Raw genomic sequence first — 20,237 nt, forward strand, 5'->3', positions numbered from 1 at the left:
CGTGTGTGTGCGTGTCTATCATTCTCTGTTGTCATGTTCAGTGTGTAAAAGCCATGTTGATGAAGGAGCCAGCTGTGATCAGAGGGTTGTTATGATCTCTGTGGGTTTCCCTCTCACCTGCCTTTGTGGAGACATAGTGATCTTGGAAAACACGACTGGGACAGCGGCACGCTGGAGCGAGCAGTAGCACATTGAAACAGGCTGCGTTTTTCATTCACACTCTTGCAGTTGACTTAGATTTCAGCGTTACAGACGGCAAATAAATTCATTATGGTTTGCTCTGCTTCAGGATGATATATTTTGTGGGGTGTGTGATAATTTAACATCCAACCTCTGCTGTTCAAACTCATCCGTCACTATTATTCAGTGTCATTAAATTTCTGCAATCAAAATCATGTCAGCCGTAAATGAGTCAGTAACAAGTCATTAAAACATTTGCATGTGCGCTATTGTTCAAGTTTTGGTGCAATACTTTATCATCCCGCAGCATTTTGAACTTGAAGAAATACTGATAAATGAGGCCTGATGTCTCATTTGCCATAATGCACAGTGCGGCCATGTTTTTCTCCGACAAGCCACCTCAATGCTGTGGCGTGATCGTCCTAAAAAGCACAGTCTGTGCCAATTCATAATTCATCTGGTGATTCGTTTTTTTCTTAGTATTTATTTTGCTCCTGTCCACTCAGCCTCACTGCAGCATGCCACTCAATTCCAGCCCAAACAACTGGGCCAGAACCTCCCATTGTCAGAAAATACTCCTCTCTTCCTCGATCTGACGTGAAACAGATTGCCCCTCTCTGTTTGTCTGTAAAGATGAGGGATAAAGGAGAAGAGAATGCAACAAAAGGAAAAAGATTGGGATGTTTTTTGCTTTACAGTTTTCTTTACCCTCCCACAGAGACATTGATCTCTCTGAAATATGTTTACCTTAAATATCTAAAGAGAGGTTTGTGTTTGGCCATATGTCAGGATGAAGTACTACAAGGGATGAAGGAAAGAGGAAAAAAAGCCACAGTAGAGCTCGGAGAAGTCCCGGTTAGATGGGCAATAAATTAAGTGAATTATACAGTAGTTTGAAGAAAGATAGTCTTGAAATATCCTGAACTCTATAAACAGATTCAGCATGTGAATATGCACTAAAAGATCTAAAAGATTTTGGGCCGGAAAGATTTCTAGTGACCGCTTCTCGTTTGACCAATCACATTTGGGCAATAACCGATTGGCCCAGAGATTGGAAATATCCAAACCCTGATGCAGCTTTATTTTAATGCAGGATTGTCAAGAAGACATTGATACAATAGAAAATTAAAGACAATGTTTTACACAGGGCAAAATTAAATGGAAAGTTCTTTGTAAGTTTTGCGATCTTACAGTGTCACTGTGAATATAAATTATAAATAAAAATCCCCTTTTATCCTGCTCGCTTTTACTATGCAATATTATGGGCCAAAAACACAAAAGGTCCAGGTGCTGTGCAAGTAGCTTAGCTCTTAAAGTAATTCAGTTTTGGAACAACACTGACTGTCAAGATGAGAAAATATGTAGTTTGCAGCCAAAACAAAGGTTATGTTTTTTTTCTGTCAGCTAAAACGTTCCACAAGCTTTGTTTTATAATATTCTGCACCTCAAAGCAGGATCTGCTTTACTGTTTAAGCTGTTTTTTGTAACTTGAGCTGATGTATTTACAAGTGCATAAAGGTCTTTGAGTGATCACTGCATCGGACTCAGCATGTCAACAGAGTGAGCTAAAAATATTTTAAACAGAAACAATCGTCTTCACTAGCTTTATTTTCATTTTTGAAATAAGTAAAACACTTTTCGTCCAGCATATATCAAGAAGTGCATGAAACAACAACTGCACCTCATGTCCTATGCAGCACTACTGAATAGGACATGAGTTAGCATGTTGCTAGCATTATATATTTCCCAGCCCTAATGTTTTACACAAAGATGCGTGCTCTGCTAGTTCTGTCTCCTGAGCGACTTGTTTGACTGGAAAAACATTTGTTGCCAAAATTAGCCCGAGCACTTGAGTGAGAGTGAGATGAGGAGATATTATTTGACTGACTGACCTGAATTTCACTCCTGATGAACACATCTCGTGCCGCTGAAAAAATAACTTTCCCTTTCCTCACACAAGCCACTTCCATTAGTCACATTACAGCTCTGCTCTCTGCAGTCTACAGTGGCCCAGTAATAGCGGCGGGAGGGGGTGTGAGCTGCCCTTTCGCTACAGATGCTGTAAAATACTTCTGTGACTCCAGAGGCTGCAAAAGTCAAATTAAAAAAAGGGAAATTATCCACGTAGTCGTTCCATGTAGGAGCTTTGCTGGGAATGTAGGAAGGTATCCCATGCGATTATAACGCTTCTGTGAACTAATGTCAAATCAATACTTTTAAAATAGGCTGTCCTCTTTGTAAAATCTATTACATACCTGCTAAATGTTTCTAGTTTGTTCAGCTAATCTTCCAAACAGGATTTTTTTTTTCTACTGCTCCATGCAAGGGCCCAGTTTCCCAAAAGCATCTCAGGGTTATAACCATATTTGTTCAGCTAATGTTTCCATTGGCATGTTTCCATCCCACGATGAGTGTTGTGTGTTGCATGCTGAGATACTTTTGGAAAGCAGATCTGGGTCGAGTGCCAGTGATTCATTTGACAATATGAATACGGGCATTCGGTTACACTTAGACCCATTGGTATTGTTCCAGCACAGAATCATAAAAAAACAACAACTTCTAAATATGTAATTTTGAGGACGAGACAAGTTGTTGTTTTTTTTAAATCAATGCCAAAGAGAGGAACTTCAACATAGCTGCTCCAGATGTCTTCAAAAACACTTAAAAAACTGTAAATATATGTATGAAGTGAGAGCACGAAAAAAACTCAACACACCTCAAATGGGACGAAGACGGAATGCAAGCATTTGGAATGTAAAAGAAAAAAATGGGATCCTTCAGCTGCAGAATGTAAAATAGAGCAAGTTTTGACAATAGTAGAGGGGGAACATTATGAAGGCAGCCTTCCTTGCTTCCCTGGGAGAGTTTCATGGAGTGCTTTCTCACTGTGATAATGAAATGACCTGGCCTGCACTGCTCCACTCTCTCTCTCAAAAACACATCTGCCAGAGGAGGGTGAAAATGAGAAAATCCTACCTCCTCTCCCGTGTTTCGCAAAGCATATTTTCAATATTCTGCTTTTTCACAGACAATGATGGCTGTGTGAGCGACTCGTGCGTGTCCCTGCCGGTGTGTGCTCTGTGTGTGTTGTTGTTGTGGATGCGAGCGCTTGCACCGTCTTGGGCAACTTGTAATAAACTGAATTTGAAGCACATTTGACATAACAAGCTACTGCACAGAAATTCAGCGGATAGAAATCCCATAGAGTTGTCATCATAACGTTGTTTTTGTAACTTTGTTGTTGTACTTCATACGCAGTGAAATCAATACAGTAAGCAGCAAAACTCGGATCAAGAACTTCAATTTTGTCCCGTTTCAAGGTGGAATCAAATAAAGCAAACTGTTTTCAGCTAATCTTGTGTCCCCTCGCTACACATTCAGGCCGTGCGAGACTGATTCAGAAGAATGACTCACCAGTTTGGTACAGCACAGACTGCGTGCAGACCATGAATTCCCTCAGCTTCTAGTTAGCAGAGAATCTATGGCAGCACTGAGGCAGAGCGCTGTCATTGAGTTACATAATCAACAGAGAAGTGTAGCTAGAACGTGCATGGTGTGTCTGTGTGCGCGCCAATGCATTTGTGTAGCCGCAGTTCTTTTTGAGCTGTCGATCATGTGGTACACCAAGGCCACTCTAACACAAGGCTGCTGAGGTGGACTTTGAGCAACAATGGAGCTTTGCCTGTGTTGGCGTGTGTGTCTGTGTGTGTGTGTGGAGCTCCATCCTGTTCTTAAAGGCATGTGTATGGATGAATAGACGGTCACATTTACGAGGCTGAGGTGGAAAAGCGCGCTACAAACAAGGTATTAGATCTGCATGCTGAGAGATGAGCCAATTTGCTGCTTGTGTTGACTTGCAAGAATACATTTACATATCTTTTGTGTGTGCGCGTGTGTACTTATGTGTTATATGTTTCCATGAATGTTTGCATGCATAGGCCTATTTGTAATTTTGCATGTTTGTGCATGGGCCAAGCTCGTGTGTGTGTGTGTGTGTAAGCTTGCATGCCTACTCATGTAAGGTTACATTCTTGTGCCTGTTCGTGTGTATGGGTCTGTCTCTCGGTGCCTTTTTGTGTCAATGTAGATGAGATTTTATTTCCATTCCAGCGTTAGGCTAAAGAGAGCTTGTCGTATTGTTTATATATTGTGTCGCTTCTGCTGCTCAATGCTGCCATCTGGCTATGGCCAAATCCAGCACAGACAATCCTTTGGGAGTAATCCGTGCTAGTCAGCGTCTGCTCTTAACAACTGTTTTGGGATCAGTTGTCCAGTGGGCTGGTGCTAACTCACCCTATTATGAGCAGGATGATAAAACTGACCATGAAGCAGTTTATGTGCCCGGGATAATGGAGGCCACTGATAGTCAGTCCATGAAAGTGCACTCAGCTGTCATTGACAAAATAATGGTTTAGACATTTAACTTTTTTTATTTTTGAACTGTATCTAAAAAAAATTGTGAGAAGACATTTTGCATGTGTCTGCTGAACAAGTTGTGACAAATGAAGGGATTCAAGGGTGAATATGTGAGGTCGCTTCACTGGTTTCTAGATATTAGGGAGAAAGAGGTGCACATTTATTTTTAGAAACGCTTCATAGCTGAAAACAGTTATAAGGCTCAGTACAAAACTTGCTAGGTGAAGGGAGGACAGACAATAGCGATGGTATTTTAATTAAAATTTTTGCTGACAGAAGGACAGTGTTTTTTGGGAGAGCAGGGAAGGGTGTTTTAAGTTTTTGGTATCCCATCCTATTCCATAGGGTAACTTTAACACGAGGCATGGATCACAAACGGAGTTGGTCTTCAGCACTGTTATGTTGTTTTTATGTAAAACCTTTAAAAAGTAAAACAAAGTTCATTTCACACATTTTCGTACAGTCCCTAAAATCTCGATGCAGAGATTAAAACCAGGACGAATTGAACAGAACCTTGGAGAGTTAGTGCCATTAGAGTGCAGGTTAACACCAGTGCTTGCATATAAAACCAGTGGCAGTGGAACACAATTAGGTCAGATTGAGGCCAGACCATTTGTATGGGTCACGGTAAAAGCGCTGATATGTATGCAGGCTTATAGGCCCCATGGGAGCACTGGGTTGACCTTGTCCCGTTCTCTGATCTATGTCCTCACACCCCCCCTCATGTCCTCTTTTCCTCATTCCTCTGCCGTGTCTCTCCTTTTACCCTCTTCCTTTTTTATTACTACATTCCTCTCTCCTCACACCCATCACCCTCATTTTTTTTTTTTTTTACTTTTTCCAAATTCGTTTCTCTTCTTCCCCCCCCCACCCTGCTTCGTTTCATCCTTCTTTTGGTCACTTTCTTTCCAATTCAAACTTTTTTTTTGATTCGCTTCCCTCTTTTTTTTTTTCTTATATTTTTTCTCTCTTCTCTCTTTTTAACTAATTTTTAACTCCCTTTCTTCCATTCCCCATTTTCTTTATCCGCTCTCATCCTTTTTCCATATCAACAGCCGGTCTGATAAATAATGCATCACAGCACATTAAAAACATTAGTAGGGTTCTCTTAGCTATCCAAGAGAGGGAGGAGATGAGGGAGAGCGAGGAGCGACTAACTCCATTTTAAATAAGCGTTATGGAGAATTATGAGATTTAATATTAGCAGCACAAAAGCTCCGGAAGAGGGAGAAGGTCTGAGTATTAATTGTGTTTGTGTCGCAACATCATGCCCTCGCGCTCAAAGGTTTTTTTTTTGCCTTTGGTGAATCATCTGAACACTTAAAGATTCATTATGAGGACAACTTTATCAGCAAAACCCAAAATAAAAAGATTTAATGACATTTAACAAAACAATGATGCTGCATCACACAGAACCTTGACCTTTCCCTCCTCCCTCTTCCCCCTCAGCTTTCTCCTCTCCTCGAGCCCTCCTACACCACAACCACCCCAACCCTCCTCCGCACGCACATACACCCCCCAACCCTGTCCAACCCCACTGCTCCCACTTCGCTCCCCCTCCGCTCCTCCTGGCAGTGTAGCGATTGGCATTATTAAAAATTGATTGCCGCCGAACGTTTAGCAGAGTGGAGAGGTGGAGAGGGAAGGTTTGACATGCAGGAGTGAAATGAAAGGAGGGCCTTGGTGGACACACTGGGGGAACAGTGTGTGTGTGTGTGTGTGTGTGTGTGTGTGTGTGTGTGTGTGTGTGTGTGTGTGTGCCAAGCTAAGAGAAGATGGTGCAAGGAAATTTTGTAGTGAGGCCCAGGAGTTTGACACTTTGTTTGTGTGTTGACTTTTCTGCATATATGTGGGTGCAAGTGTTTGTGTGTGTCTACATGTGTGCGTAGATCCACAACAATATACTATCTCATGCACATAAACCACATGAATCATGTTTTGCATCCAGAAGCAGCCACCAAGATGATACACAGTCACAGTAGCACCGCTGACCCAGAGTTACCTACACCATCCCTCTATCAGTCATTCCCTTCATCCCTCTGCTTATCCCCCCTTTCCAACCCTTCTCTCTCCTTTCATCTCAGATCAAATAATATTTCCAACCCATATTCCCAACCAGCTATCCCCCCAATGGCTATAAGTGCTACAGCTTTGGAGATTTTCAATACACTTTACCCGCAATTTGGCTGAGTGAAACCAAAAAAGTGATTTTAGAGGGGGGAGGAGGGTAAAAGCATGTGATATTATTTGAGTACTTGATGGTAACTGGCTTCTTTGTCTCTTGTTTCCTTCTTTTTCTATTATTTGACCTCTCTCTGTCTCTGTCACAGATGAACAGACCGATCCAGGTGAAGCCAGCAGACAGTGAGAGCCGAGGAGGTACTGTATGCCCTTCCTTCTTTTCCCCTTTTTCTCTTCTATTTTCCTCCTTTCGTTGAAGCTCTACAAACACACTGCCTGTACATGTCAGCCTCTCTATCATCTGTCCCATCACACGGTGCCCTGCTTCAACACATTCTGGCAGCATGGCTGGAAGCTCCAGTATCCACATGTTATTTTGCTGTATGCTCTTAGCTGGTATGGCCTCATTTCTAGCAGTTTCATCATATGCACTGATGCACATACATGCAACTTACACACAGAAACCTACACAAGTGTGTCTTGTCATGCGAGGGGGAGGGGAAACAAGTCACTTCTTTCCGTCAAACACCATCAATAATGATTAATGTCACAAGTTTGTATTGACCAAATGAATTCAAATGACAGATGTGGGTGAATGACAGTGTGGCAGCCTGTCTGGTGTGGTATATGTGTGTGTGTGTGTGTGTGTGTGTGTGTGTGTGTGTGTGTGTGTGTGTGTGTGTGTGTCGTGCTGTATTGACAGCTAAGACAGCTTAAAGCTGATTTTCAATGTCTAGACATATAGTGACCCGCTCCTGACACCAATCAATGGACTGTACAAGAGAAGATTGATGTAGTTTAACCGTTTTTGGCTGGAGACTTTCAAACTTTGCAGTTGTTAATATAATTGGCACCAGAGTGATTCTTCAACCACAAGAAAGAAGGAAAGCAAAGAGAGGGGGTAGGAAAAAAAAGATGGAGTTGGAAGGACCTGTAGGTTGATAAGCGGGGAGAAGCACAGGGACTGAAAGAGAGGTGTTAGCCTGTAAAAGAAAAAAAAACTTTTAAGGAATGGAGGGGAGATTGTGCAACATCCTCTTCTATTTAGTTTGGTGGAGCTGTGAGTATGATTGATGGAGTGGGATGGAACAGAGGCGAGCACCGAGTCTGAGGAAGCAAAGTGAGGGCAATGCAGGACGTCCATACCTCTGTCGGTTATTCGTGTCTATCTTTCTCTGCATGTATAACCTCAGCGCACTTCTAAACTACTCCTCTATTCTACATAGGGTCTTTTTCTTTGCTGTTCTCAATCCCTCCATCCAAAGATAGTGCCAGAGTTGTGCATTTCTAAATGGTGGACGTAGAAAAAAAAAATATATATTATTCATAAAGTTTACTCAAAATACAAGTTCTTTCCTGCGATTAATTTGACATTAGACTATAATATATTATTAGGGCATTAATACTGACACATTAGTGTAAATAGCATTTTACTATCACAGCTGGAGTTGGTTCTTTATTGAAATATGACATATGAAGGTATTTGGCCCAGTGGCTCTTAAATTAAGGAACGGGCTCGCTGTGGGTCAGTTAGTGGTCAGAAAGATGATAAATGAAGAAAAGAAAGAAGAAAAACACATTGTTATTTTGGGGGAAATAATTTATAATTTGACATTTATGGACCTTGAGCAGCTATTTTAATGTTTGAGTTTTATTTGGAAAATCCTTCTTGGGCCCCAACTAGACACTGCTCTTTTGTAATGGACACCAAACCAAAGAGATTGAGAGACAGTAGTTTTGAAAATCTTTTTTGGATCAAAAACATTAATCTGGACATTAACAAATAATTACTGGAGAAGTGCATTGGAATAAAAAGTACAATATTCCTCTCTGAAATGTGAATGATGCAAATGATAATGTTATGATAAAAATAACTACTGTTTACTACTGTGTTAAAAAAATGTAATCAGACACAAATACATTTATGATTCTTGGTAATACAACTGCCTCTAAATATTACAGTGGAGGGAAATCAGGGAGAGTCATTGTCAGATGCTGTCTCAGAGAGAGAGAGAGGTTTACATCGTTGTCAAGACTCTGGTGTATATTGATTTGCTCTCCAGCTGAGTGTGTGTGTGTACGTGTGTGTGTGCGTGTGCGTGCGTGTGTGCACGAGTGTGTTAACAGTCCTTTCCTGAGAAAGATGTAATGTTTATTGGTGTCTTCCCTGGGGAACTGTAGACTTTGGCCACCAATGAGGTGAATGTGTATGTGTGTGAGAAGATGAGGGGGGAGCAAACAGACAAAGATTTGTGTGTGCGTGTGTGTGCATCCTCCACACCACTCATGATGCGTGCTCCACTCTCGTAAACACCCCCCCCCCCCCACACACACACACACACACACACACACACACCACCATCCCCAATGCAAGGCCAGAGCGCAGATTAGTCTTGTTGACTCGGCAAGGACACCCTGTCAGGCACAAGCAGGGAGGAACGGACCCTGGGCACGCATGCATGCACACACATATTTACCCACACCTATACACATGTTAAGTCACAGAACGCATTCTAAGGCAATTGCACTGAGGCTCATTAATTTCCGAACATATACATCCATTTCCACACAGCTAAGAATCTGTGTAACGTAAAAACAGACGGTCCTGCACACTGACACATCTGCTGCTGTTGTGCACTAACACACTTTCACCATCTGCCTCACGATCTCCCTCAAACACTTATTCAGTGACTCAATCACGCCGTCATGTGCTCACACTAATGAACTAATGCTCGACCTCCGTCTGCTCGTATTTCATTTAAGCCCATGCATTTAAAACGTGTCTCTGATTATATCATTCAGAAATTATTTTTGACAGCATAAAAAGTTTAATTGTAAAGAAAAAAATGGGGAAAATAAATGTGGTCGAGGTTATGAGTTGCTTCCGTTGTGACTTCATGAAATGTTCTGAAATCTCCTTTTTAAGATCGAAGAAAGCTGCAATTGCTAAGTGCAAGTGGATGGTTGCTATGCTATGTGTATTAAACTGGTGATGTGTGACTTGATCATATGAACCATGAACATATGTAAATACATGTTTTAACTGATGCACAGAAAAGTGGGCATTTTATTCTAAATGTGGTGTGACCATGTTGTCTGATGGAATAACCTCTGACTTACTACTATTCTTCCACTTTCAATATATTTATTGTTGCCTATTTATCTGTTTCTCAGTTAAACTTGCTGTCACATTATTGTGTAACAGGCACCAGCATCCTTAATGTGATGCACATTTAACAATAATCACAACGACGACTGTGACGCTCCGTTTAAATGAAGCCTCTCGGATAAACTATGCAACTTAACTCACAGTTCAATTAAATTTTAATTAAATGTGGACCTGAGGACAGGCAGACCACCACATCTGTCTTATCTAATACCTGTGATGGGCACAATTCTTTAACTATAGGTGGTGTCCCATTAGTGTGACAAGTCCAACCAATGGATTGTCATTCATGTCAGTAGTTAATATCACGTCATGTCAATTCTGAAAGAGATACAAGGATGTTGTGCATGAGACCCTGCACCATATTGTTCTGTTATTGCCTTTTTCCTTTGTTGTCCACATCCATAGCTTCATGTCTGTTTCTATATAAGTAAACTGAAAGTCAAATTCCTTGTATGTTAAGACATACTTGACCAATAAAGCCGATTTTGATTTTCTGAAAAAACATTCACAACTTAGTAAACATTAATTACAATAAAATAAAGCAAGAAAATATTTCAGACTATAAGAGATTTACCTTTAGTACAATGCATGGTATCATTGTTCTTCTCATGTATGACATTTCCAAAAACCCTCAGGTTTTTTTTCTCTCTTATTAAGACCATAATATCGTTCCCCAGATCACACCATTGTCCACAAAAAAGAAGTAAATGCAAAGCCTATTATTTTTTACAAAAGCGAAAAGAATTGTTAAATTGAGGCTGCCTTAAATTAAAAATGAAATGAACAACCAGAACATTCACTCATTGTAGAAGTGTGTTATCTAAAACGTGGAGCTCTGCAGCTTTAGGCCAGAACTTGTTGGTAGCTCTGTGATTGTCAGAGAAATATCAGCTTTTAATAATATTTTTTCTCACCAGGGGTTAAGGCTCTTGGTTGTGAACATAAGTTTCCTGGTTCATGAATGAATATGATGTGAGTGGACATTGTGTCATTGCCATTAGGCAAACTTTGCCAGGCTTCATCATGAGCATCTGTGACAAGAGCGCCTGCTGAGGGCAAAGTGCCAACTGACCTCCCCGAGGATAGAAACTGAACTAAAGATCATTTTGTTGCCTTAATCAGACACTGATTCCATTTCTAATTGAAACACAGAAAAACAGGGGGGTGCGTTTTTAACATTAAATCACAAACCCGGAATGCAAAGACTCCTTCGTAAATATATAGTGGCCCACCAACAAACACCGCAGCAGCAACTCAGACCATCAGCGCAAATCTGAGCAACAGAGCCGACACAATTACCGCCATCACAGCACAAAGCTGAGCAATGCAACGTGAACGTCAACTCCCATCACTGTGCCGTTTCCCAATGCACCGTTACAGTCACTGTGTATCCGATGCACATACCATGTCGCTGCGCGCTCCGTGCGCGGCGTTTCCGTTTGGCACGGTGCGCTCCTGCTTTGGCACGGCTGTACTTTGTATTGCGTGGCTCTCCTGGTCCAGTGTTTGTCGCGACGGTGAAAGCTTATCTTTAATAATGTGCGCTGAAGAATGCACATCCACATGAAATCCACAGAATCCAACAGATGTTCCTGTTTCCAGTTTTCTTCTTCCAAAGTTCTTTTTTCCAAGGGTGGGATTTGTTTTACTTTTAGTTTTACTCTTAGTGGCTGTTTGTCCAAAGGATGTTTCTTCCTGAATAAACTTAACAAAAAGCCACTGAGGCACCAGTGTAGCTGGGTTGTACTCAGGCAATTAAAGAAGACTATTGTCCATGCTGAATTCACGATGTGGTAGATTTATTTTCCCATTGAAATACCAAGATAAACACGTGCTTCTCCTCATAAGAAGCCATTTCTCTTCCTGGTGCTTCCCCTCATTAACACACCTGCTACCTTTATTGTGAATCCTGCCTGGTCTAGTGCTTAGTGCCACCTAGTGTCTAAGAATATAAATGCAGTTATAACAAATAATAAGAATCACAATATATCAAACTAATGAAATAGCTCCTACAGTAATATTAATACACAAGTAACTCCATCCAAAGTTGTACTTTGCCACAGATGTTCAAGCAAGTACCACTGAATATGGCATGAGCCATTAGAGCCATTAATATTTGATGCTGAAGGTAACACATTTCAAATCCCACGTTTGGGCTAAATGTAAAATCAAGACCTGTATCTGTTGATGTTCTTATCGTACAATTGATTTCTGTTTTTCAAATGGAGCTGATGGCCTATAAACATAAAACCTTTGTTAACTAGAATAGCACTCAGAAGACCTCAGACCTTTGCCAAGGCTCAACAGTTCCCTTAAATTAAATCAAAGTGTACACACGCATCCATAATATCCTAAATATGCCTGATTATTTTGATCCAGTACCATGAATTTTTTCCCTGGGAAATTAGTGAGATTTTGCAATTTTAGAGAAAGTGAAATAAATGTCCTGGATGCCCATTAAAATTGAGTGAGTTCCTCCGTGATCCATATCCTTCAAGCAGGTTTCGTGGAAATCCATTTAGTGCTTGTGTAATGCTGCTATCTGACAGCAGACAAACACCAAAGAAAATACAACCTCCTTGGCGGAGGTAAAAATACTAAAACCTTGAAGCTGCACTCATTTGTTTTTTTGATGGAATTATTATGTGTAATGTGAAAAAGGGTCACTTAGACTGGCAAACGCAGAAATATCACCCAACTCTGCAGCAGCTCTACTAAGTGTTTGTCTTTCAAGTAATTGTTTCGGTTTTACAGTCTGAAGCTTTTCTGTTTAGGTGCCGTCTTTTCTGACAAACCTATTGCACTCTACACATCCGGCAACAAACAGCAGGTGGAGAAAGTTATTGACTAGCTGCTGAAAACAGTGAAGCATGTAGCAGCTACAGAAGCTGTGGTTTTTCAGGAAATAACATTAAAGTGCCGCTATAATGAAGTGCAAAGATGTTAGTAGCATGAACGAACAGGTGAACATGTCATCTTTCATTTCCACAAGGGAAATTACTGCACGATATAGAATCACAAATATTCTCCCTGAAGGTTTTTACATGTAACTACAGAAGAACACACCTCTGTTTTAGTGAATGTCGTCATGTAGAATATCAAAAGGCGCTGCTGCTCCTCTGATCGTGACCTATTCCTCTTCCTTTTAGAAGACAGAAAGCTGTTTGTGGGCATGCTCAACAAGCAACAGTCAGAAGACGACGTGCGGCGCCTCTTCGAGGCCTTCGGCAGCATCGAGGAATGCACCATCCTCAGAGGTCCCGACGGAAACAGCAAAGGTGAGTTTCTCGCTGTTTATGACTTTGAGCCCGCAGACGTTTTCACAAGCTGCCGCGCAGGAATGATTTGGCCTTTTAAAGATGGTGACTTTGCAAAGTTTTCTATGTCGAGCGAGGCCAAAAGAGGCTATTTTCACACAGTGCTTACATAAGTATACTGTACGATCTGTACGTTTCAACAGCAAGTGTCATCAGAAAGCTTTGCCCACAGTGATGAAGGACATGAACCAGCTACTCTTTAGAGATGAACCCTGTTCACCTCATGAGTCAACAAGCGCCTGATAAGGAGAAAAGGAAAAAAAAAAAACTAAGTTAACCTCCTTATTAACCATCAGGCTTAATGTCAGGCCAGAAAATTGTCCCTTCAAAATTTTTGTGCAACACAAGTTCACTGCACGAAGTTCATCAGTGGGCTTAGCAGCCAATCAATGAGGTCCGATAATAACTAAGCCTAATGATTACAGTGGGCTTGATCATTCTGATTCCTCCGTGAAGCTCCATTAACAAGGCCTCATCAGCCAGCTTACTCGGCTAAGTGGGTTTTAGCTCAATAATTACTGGGAACTTGATCATTCAAATTCATCAACGGCGCTTGTCAATAGTAAGCGACACCAGAATGCTGTGGCATTTTAAGCCCCATCAGAGGATCCCAAGTTGTTAATGGTGTCAGAGAGGCATGTTTAGCGTACTTACTGAGTGCTGATCAACTCTGGAACAAACCCGCTCAGCATAGAGGGCTTTGTTTACTTGTTGTTGTACAAGCTGTATAGGAAGATAATCCCGGGTGAGGAAAAAACAGGAAACTTTTTGCTTTTTGTCTTGTTACTGGCAATGTTTTGCAAACTTTTTCTCTTTTGTCTTTTTCATCCATTTTCCACTCTCTAGGTTGTGCATTTGTAAAATACTCCTCTCACGCTGAAGCTCAGGCAGCCATCAGTGCACTACACGGGAGCCAGACAATGCCTGTGAGTACGCTGTGTGTGAGCCTGTAGATTTATGTGAGAGAGGTGACTCACGTAGAGAGATGAGTCACACAGCGCTTAATTACCTTCTTAAAGTAAAGTTATACTTTATTAATCCCAGCCAGGAAATTTGTCCCTTATATATGACCAATCCTAACTATTTCATTGCAATGGGCACCGGCTACAGCACGAAGGCCGGTGCTTTGGCAGGATGTATAGGAGATGAGTGTGTGTCTGTGTGTGTGTGTGTGTGTGCATGGACAGGTGCAAGCTTATGTCCTGTATCTATAAGTCCACACTAACATGCATTGTTGTGCGTGTGCGGGTGTGGGTGTGTGCGCAGGGGGCCTCATCCAGTCTGGTGGTAAAGTTCGCCGACACGGATAAGGAGCGCACCATTCGCCGCATGCAGCAGATGGCTGGTCAGATGGGCATCTTCAACCCTATGGCCCTGCAGTTTGGAGCCTACGGAGCCTATGCTCAGGCAAGGCATCTTTTTCATCTCCAGTAATTCATTCAATGAACCACAGAGATCGAATTGAGGGCTCAAATCTCGCTCACTTATGAGCGTCTTATATCTCCCCAGGTTTAAAAACTCTTTGTTAATATTGGTTTGGAAAAATATAACACATTTCATAAGATTTAATACCTGGTTAATAGTGTCTGTTTCCTGCCTCTATTCTGTACATCACTTTCCTTTTGTTCACCCAACCCTTCCAATTTTTCCTTCCTTCGTAACTCAGCAACCTCTAAATCTCTTTCCTCTCATTATTCTACACCCGCTGTATGATCCCCTCTCTTCTGCTGTGCAGGTGCAGCAGCAGGCAGCATTGATGGCGTCTGTAGGCCAGGGAGGCTACCTCAGTCCAATGGCAGCCTTTGCTGCTGCTCAGATGCAGCACATGGCGACCATCAATGGCCTCCCAGGAGCACCGCTGACCCCCACGTCAGGTAAAACCAGTGGAGGACTAAAGGTTACAGGACCTCACTGTGTTTCCATTTCTGTGTGTGCCTTGAAAATAGGATATATTCTGCTGCACACATACGGTGCATTATCAAGGATTTCCTGAAGCATAACATAGATTTGAAGAATGCATTTTCCTTCACCCAATGCAGTCATTATGACAAATGTGATCTTTTAAAAGCTTTTGCTCTCAGTTGGCTTCCAATAGCTCTGCAATCACAAAGAGGGAACCTTATGATTTTTAACCTGGGTATAGACTTTTCAAAAACATTAAAATTGGACAAATTCAAAGTGAGGAGTAATTTATGCAAACTGGGACACAGCACACATGCACTAATCCTAAACTACAATGTAGGATTTACATTATTCCATTCAAACACTGGGTCTCTGCTGCATAGACTAATGCTGTTGGAAAGTAACTACATTTTATAAAGTCAGAAAACAGCCTTAGTTTACAATCTTCCAACTTTGGTGTTAATTCAAATGCCTCCTCACATTTCCTCTCTAATGGTATCATGATTATCTGTTCTCCATTCCAAGTTAGCAAGAGAACAAAAACAGTCTTGCAAGGCAACAGAGTAAGCAATGGATAAGAGTCCAGTGCAGCACAAGGTTCAACCTATTGCACTTAAAAACCTACAAAATATGAATTTGAGCAGATCGCTACGAATCAAACATTTTTTTGAACAGTGGTTGCAATTTAAATCAAACATGACTCTCAAAGTGACAAATCCAGGTTTAGTAATAACATACATTGTGCAGTTTCTCTGTCTACATACTGCACAGCTGCATTAGTCCCTGAAGAGAGAGAGTAATCTGTAAAGAATAAAAAGAAACCGTGTGTTGCAGTTGAAAATACAGTAGCAGGGAGCAAAGAGCAGTGGATTTAAATGGGCCTAAAAAAGAATCCATACTGTAAATGTAGATGAGTTTTAGGGGTGCAAATGAACATGATGCATTGTGGCACCACATCCAGTCATCTGAGACAGATAAAGAATCGGTACCAATTTGATAGCATCAACACTGTGTTCCCTGTTCTCATACAGTATGTCTGAAATTCACATCTAATAGCTGTTGTGTCACAGTAAAGGCTCTACTGGGACAAGAAATCACCCCTGACATTTAGTGTCTTCACCGGCCCACTGAACCGGCCCCTCTGACATTTCCAAGAGTTACTAGATAGCCGGTCAAAGTAAAACTTCTCCATAATGTCTTTGGGGGAAAAAAGAATCCGTGGAATGCTTCTGTTTCTCTCTCTCTTTGCCCATGTGACCCGTGGCTGCAGGTGGCAGCACTCCTCCAGGCATCAGCGCCCCCACAGTGACCAGCATCCCCTCCCCCATTAGTGTAAATGGTTTTACTGGCATGCCACCCCCCCAGGCAAATGGACAACCCCCTGCAGAGGCTGTCTTCACCAATGGGATACACCATTACCCTGGTAAGCCTGATCTATTCAGTTAGATGTATGGAAACATAAAAAGATTCTTAGAAATATGAAATGATTTTTTTTTTTAAAGGATAATGCAGTATACATTTGATACACCGTGCACTGTTTGATATGTAAAACCATGATTTCGTGAAACTGAAGCTTGAATCCCTATTATAAGAGGAAAGTGTGCATGCTGCTGGCCTACAGGCGTGACTCGCCTCGGAGCATGTTTAGGAGGCTGAGGCCAGACGTGCGTAGAACATAGTCAGTGCAGCATGTCGAGGAGATGAGTATTTGGCAAAGGTGCTTATGGGCTGCTGGAGCCTAAGTATGCGCTTGTGTCATGAGCTGTGGCTGGTACCTCATTGGTTCCTTTTGTGAAGAGGTGGAAGAAAAAATCTGTCTTTTTTTTTTTTACACTCTTGTCTCCCCAGTGTTGCAGGAGGTGGTTTTTAGGGAGGACTCGGAGAAAAACGGCTTGGGCGTGGCTCCGCGAAGTTGTTTTGGGGTTCAGGGTGGCTGCTTCCTGTCCTCTCTCTCTGAAGGTAGCGCTCCCTTGTCCTCCCCCAACCTTACATCCTGCCTATCTATGGGCTCAAATAAGATTTTGAGCTTGTAAAATAATGTTAAGAAGTGATTTCAAAAGCCTGGGGTTCTAGCTGGGTAAACTTGCACAAGAAATTGGAGTTTGTGAATGTGTCAAAAAGTTTTGTAGTTGCAGAAAACTAAAAAGTTAAAATTCAAAGCAGCAAACTTCAGCATGAGGTTGAAGTTAAACATGCACATTTACACCGATCCGACACAACATTAAACATCCATTGAAGTGGATAACATTGGTCATCTCATTACAATGGAACACCACAGGTCCTGACATTCATCCTGGTGTTACATGACCACCCAGTGGGAAAGTGCCCCCCCCCGCCATGCTGCAAAAACTACTCAGAAAAGGCTCAGAGAACACGACAAAGAACCCGCGGCTTTGACCCGGCCTCCAGACTCCCCAGATCCCAATCCGATCAAGCATGTAGGATTCGCCGGAACAAGCCACATCCACAGAGGCCCCCCCCAGCCACAAAACCCACAGGACCCTACAGATCTGCCGCCAATGTCCCAACACCACAGGACACCCCCAAAAGTCCTGCGTCCATTCTCCAATGGGTCAGAGCTGGTTTTTGTATCCTGTGGTACAGGGGGACCTACACTGTTTTAGACAGGTGGTTTTCATGTTGTAGCTGATCAGTGTAAATTACAAAGTTTTGACCCTGATTCTACATCTGGAATTACTGAGACTGACTGACACACATTTTAATACCTGTATTATTCCCAAACTGAATCAATATTATGTTTAAATTCAGTTTGCAATGTTTTGGTTACAAATGTAGAATAGAAAAGAGCCCTAAAAAAGTATAATTTATATATTTGGACCATGTGTAATTTCTATATAAAAAAAATAAAGAGAGAATTAGAAAAAAAAGATTATATAGACTGATGTTGACCGAGGCTTTTTTTATGTAAACTCCTTTTATTTGTACATTATTGCTACACTAGTACAGACAGTCTATCTTCTATGTTGCATTTGAGTTTATACGCAATGTGTCCATAAATATTCAGCATAAAAATAACAAGTATATAATATCTAACGTAAAGTAGTAGGTATCTATATGTAAGTGCATGATTTATTTTTTGTTATACCAACAATACCAAAAGCACAATTTAATTTCATCTTATGTCTGCCTCACGTGACCACTCTTCTACACATTCACAACCTCTCAATCTCTCATGCAAATGTATTTTCGCAGGTTTACGGAGAATGACACACAATCACAGCCTTTTGAATTTATTTCCGAACATGACTTCACAAGCTGTAAAATGTTTACAGACCCTTAATATTTGAGCCCCTACTTCTCCTTTGTTGGCTATCCTGCCGTCTCTCAGCACTGTTAGTACACGGTGTGTTCAGTATCTCTATGGTTCTTTGGTGACAGTGGGGTTATTGGTGTGTGTGTGTGTGTGTGTGTGTGTGTGTGTTTGTGTGTGTGTGTCTGTGTGTGTGTGTGCCTTTCTGTTCCCTCAGTGGTATACTTACTGTGCATGTACTATGTATACAGATGGGTGGTTATAAAGTGTGGCACAGCATCTGTGGTAGTTACCAGTGTGTGTTCAGGAAGAAATGTTCAGTTTTAATTGTATCTCTTACGTGTGCAGTCATAGCAACAGGTGCATCCAGTGTTGTGAGTGTGTATGGTACTTGTGCTGTTTTCCATGTTTTAACTGCACCAGATTGTCAGGGAGATAAATCCATCTCTTCTTAATAGGATTTGTGTATAATAGGTTTATGTTCATGAAACTTTCTTTTTCCTTTCCTGTGGTGACAGTGGAGACGTGTGTTGTTTTTCTTTGTTGTTTCGTTTTACCTGTGGTCCTTAAACGTGTGCAGTTTTTCTGCTTGTCTACCAGGGGTTGGGGGGGTGAGAATGCACTGGATGGCGCATTAATTAAAAAGCCCAGCAAAAGAGAGCGAGAGCGAGAGAGATTCAGAATTCAGTTCCTCACACATTGAAAGCAAGGAGAGTTGACACCACAGTGTTCCGTTCTCTAACCTTTCTGCTTTTCTTCTCCTATCTGTTCTTCTCTCTCTCCATCCCTCCTCCCTCTCACCCTTGTTATATATTACTCCCGCCTTCCTCCGTGCCCTCTCCTCCATCTACATTCTCCCTCCGTCTCTCTCTGTGCCTCACAAACCCCAACACTCTCACACACACACGCACACACATACACATCCATCCATCCATACTCCCCTCCACCACCACAACCACCACCTCCCCCTCTGTCTTCTCCCTCTCTGTGTCTCTGTTGGAGCAGCTCAAAGTCCCACTGCAGCTGATCCTCTCCAGCAGGCTTACACAGGAGTCCAGCAGTATGCAGGTCTGTCTGTCACTCTCGCCGCAGCACTGATCTGTGTGTGAACGTTCATGTGAGCAAGTGTGGGTGAGACAAAGAGAGAGAGGGAGAGAGAAAGAGAGAGAGAGGAAGACTGTGGGGATGACAGACAGAAATAAAAGCAGGGAGATAAATATTTGTCTTTGTTTTAATTTGAATTTTGATCATGTAACATTAAGTGGTTCAGTCGCTCCACATTAATGTATTCTCTATGTTGTGTTCACTTTGTGTGTGTGTGTGTGTGTGTGTAACATGTAGACTCTATTGTCTGTTATCTGATCGATTGCCTGCTGTGCCCCTGCATATATCACGTTGTTTGTATGTATCCAACTGTGTGTGTGTGTGTGTGTGTGTGTGTTAGTCATGACTGTTATCTGATCCGTGCTGTGTGTGTATGTGTCTCAGCAGCCTACCCCGCTGCATATGGCCAGATCAGCCAAGCCTTCCCCCACCCTCCACCCATCATTCCACAGCAGCAACGAGAAGGTAACGCATGCACACTCCCACCTTTCACTCCTAAATATTCATGTATGCTGCAAACATATACTTATATTTACCTCTTCTCTATCCATCTTTTATGTAGCCATGGAATAAACAGGCGTGTTTAAAAATATCAAGGGAAATCACAGTCCTCCCTTTGTTTCCATGTATGATTTCACATGAAAAATATTCAATACAGTGACACGAATCATATATAATATAGACCACAGTATGGAAT

General features: G+C 41.8%; 1 protein-coding gene across 16 annotated transcripts in view; it reads left to right on the plus strand.

The window, feature by feature from the left end:
• The window catches only part of celf4 (CUGBP, Elav-like family member 4), an 82,417-nt gene that overhangs the window by 55,919 nt on the left and 6,261 nt on the right, over positions 1 to 20,237 (plus strand). For 2 of the 16 annotated variants that reach the window (XM_069510858.1, XM_069510841.1), the window contains exons 3-11: positions 6,927 to 6,975; positions 13,096 to 13,224; positions 14,110 to 14,189; positions 14,512 to 14,670; positions 14,999 to 15,137; positions 16,436 to 16,588; positions 17,014 to 17,124; positions 19,442 to 19,504; positions 19,925 to 20,005. In XM_069510858.1, coding sequence (XP_069366959.1) covers positions 6,927 to 6,975; positions 13,096 to 13,224; positions 14,110 to 14,189; positions 14,512 to 14,670; positions 14,999 to 15,137; positions 16,436 to 16,588; positions 17,014 to 17,124; positions 19,442 to 19,504; positions 19,925 to 20,005 — 964 coding nt within the window. The remainder of the gene's footprint in view (positions 1 to 6,926; positions 6,976 to 13,095; positions 13,225 to 14,109; positions 14,190 to 14,511; positions 14,671 to 14,998; positions 15,138 to 16,435; positions 16,589 to 17,013; positions 17,125 to 19,441; positions 19,505 to 19,924; positions 20,006 to 20,237) is intronic. The other 14 variants (XM_069510844.1, XM_069510855.1, XM_069510862.1 and 11 more) reach the window with 11 other exon arrangements.

This window comes from Paralichthys olivaceus, chromosome 2 (genome assembly GCF_024713975.1).
Source record: "Paralichthys olivaceus isolate ysfri-2021 chromosome 2, ASM2471397v2, whole genome shotgun sequence".
NCBI lineage: Eukaryota > Metazoa > Chordata > Actinopteri > Pleuronectiformes > Paralichthyidae > Paralichthys > Paralichthys olivaceus.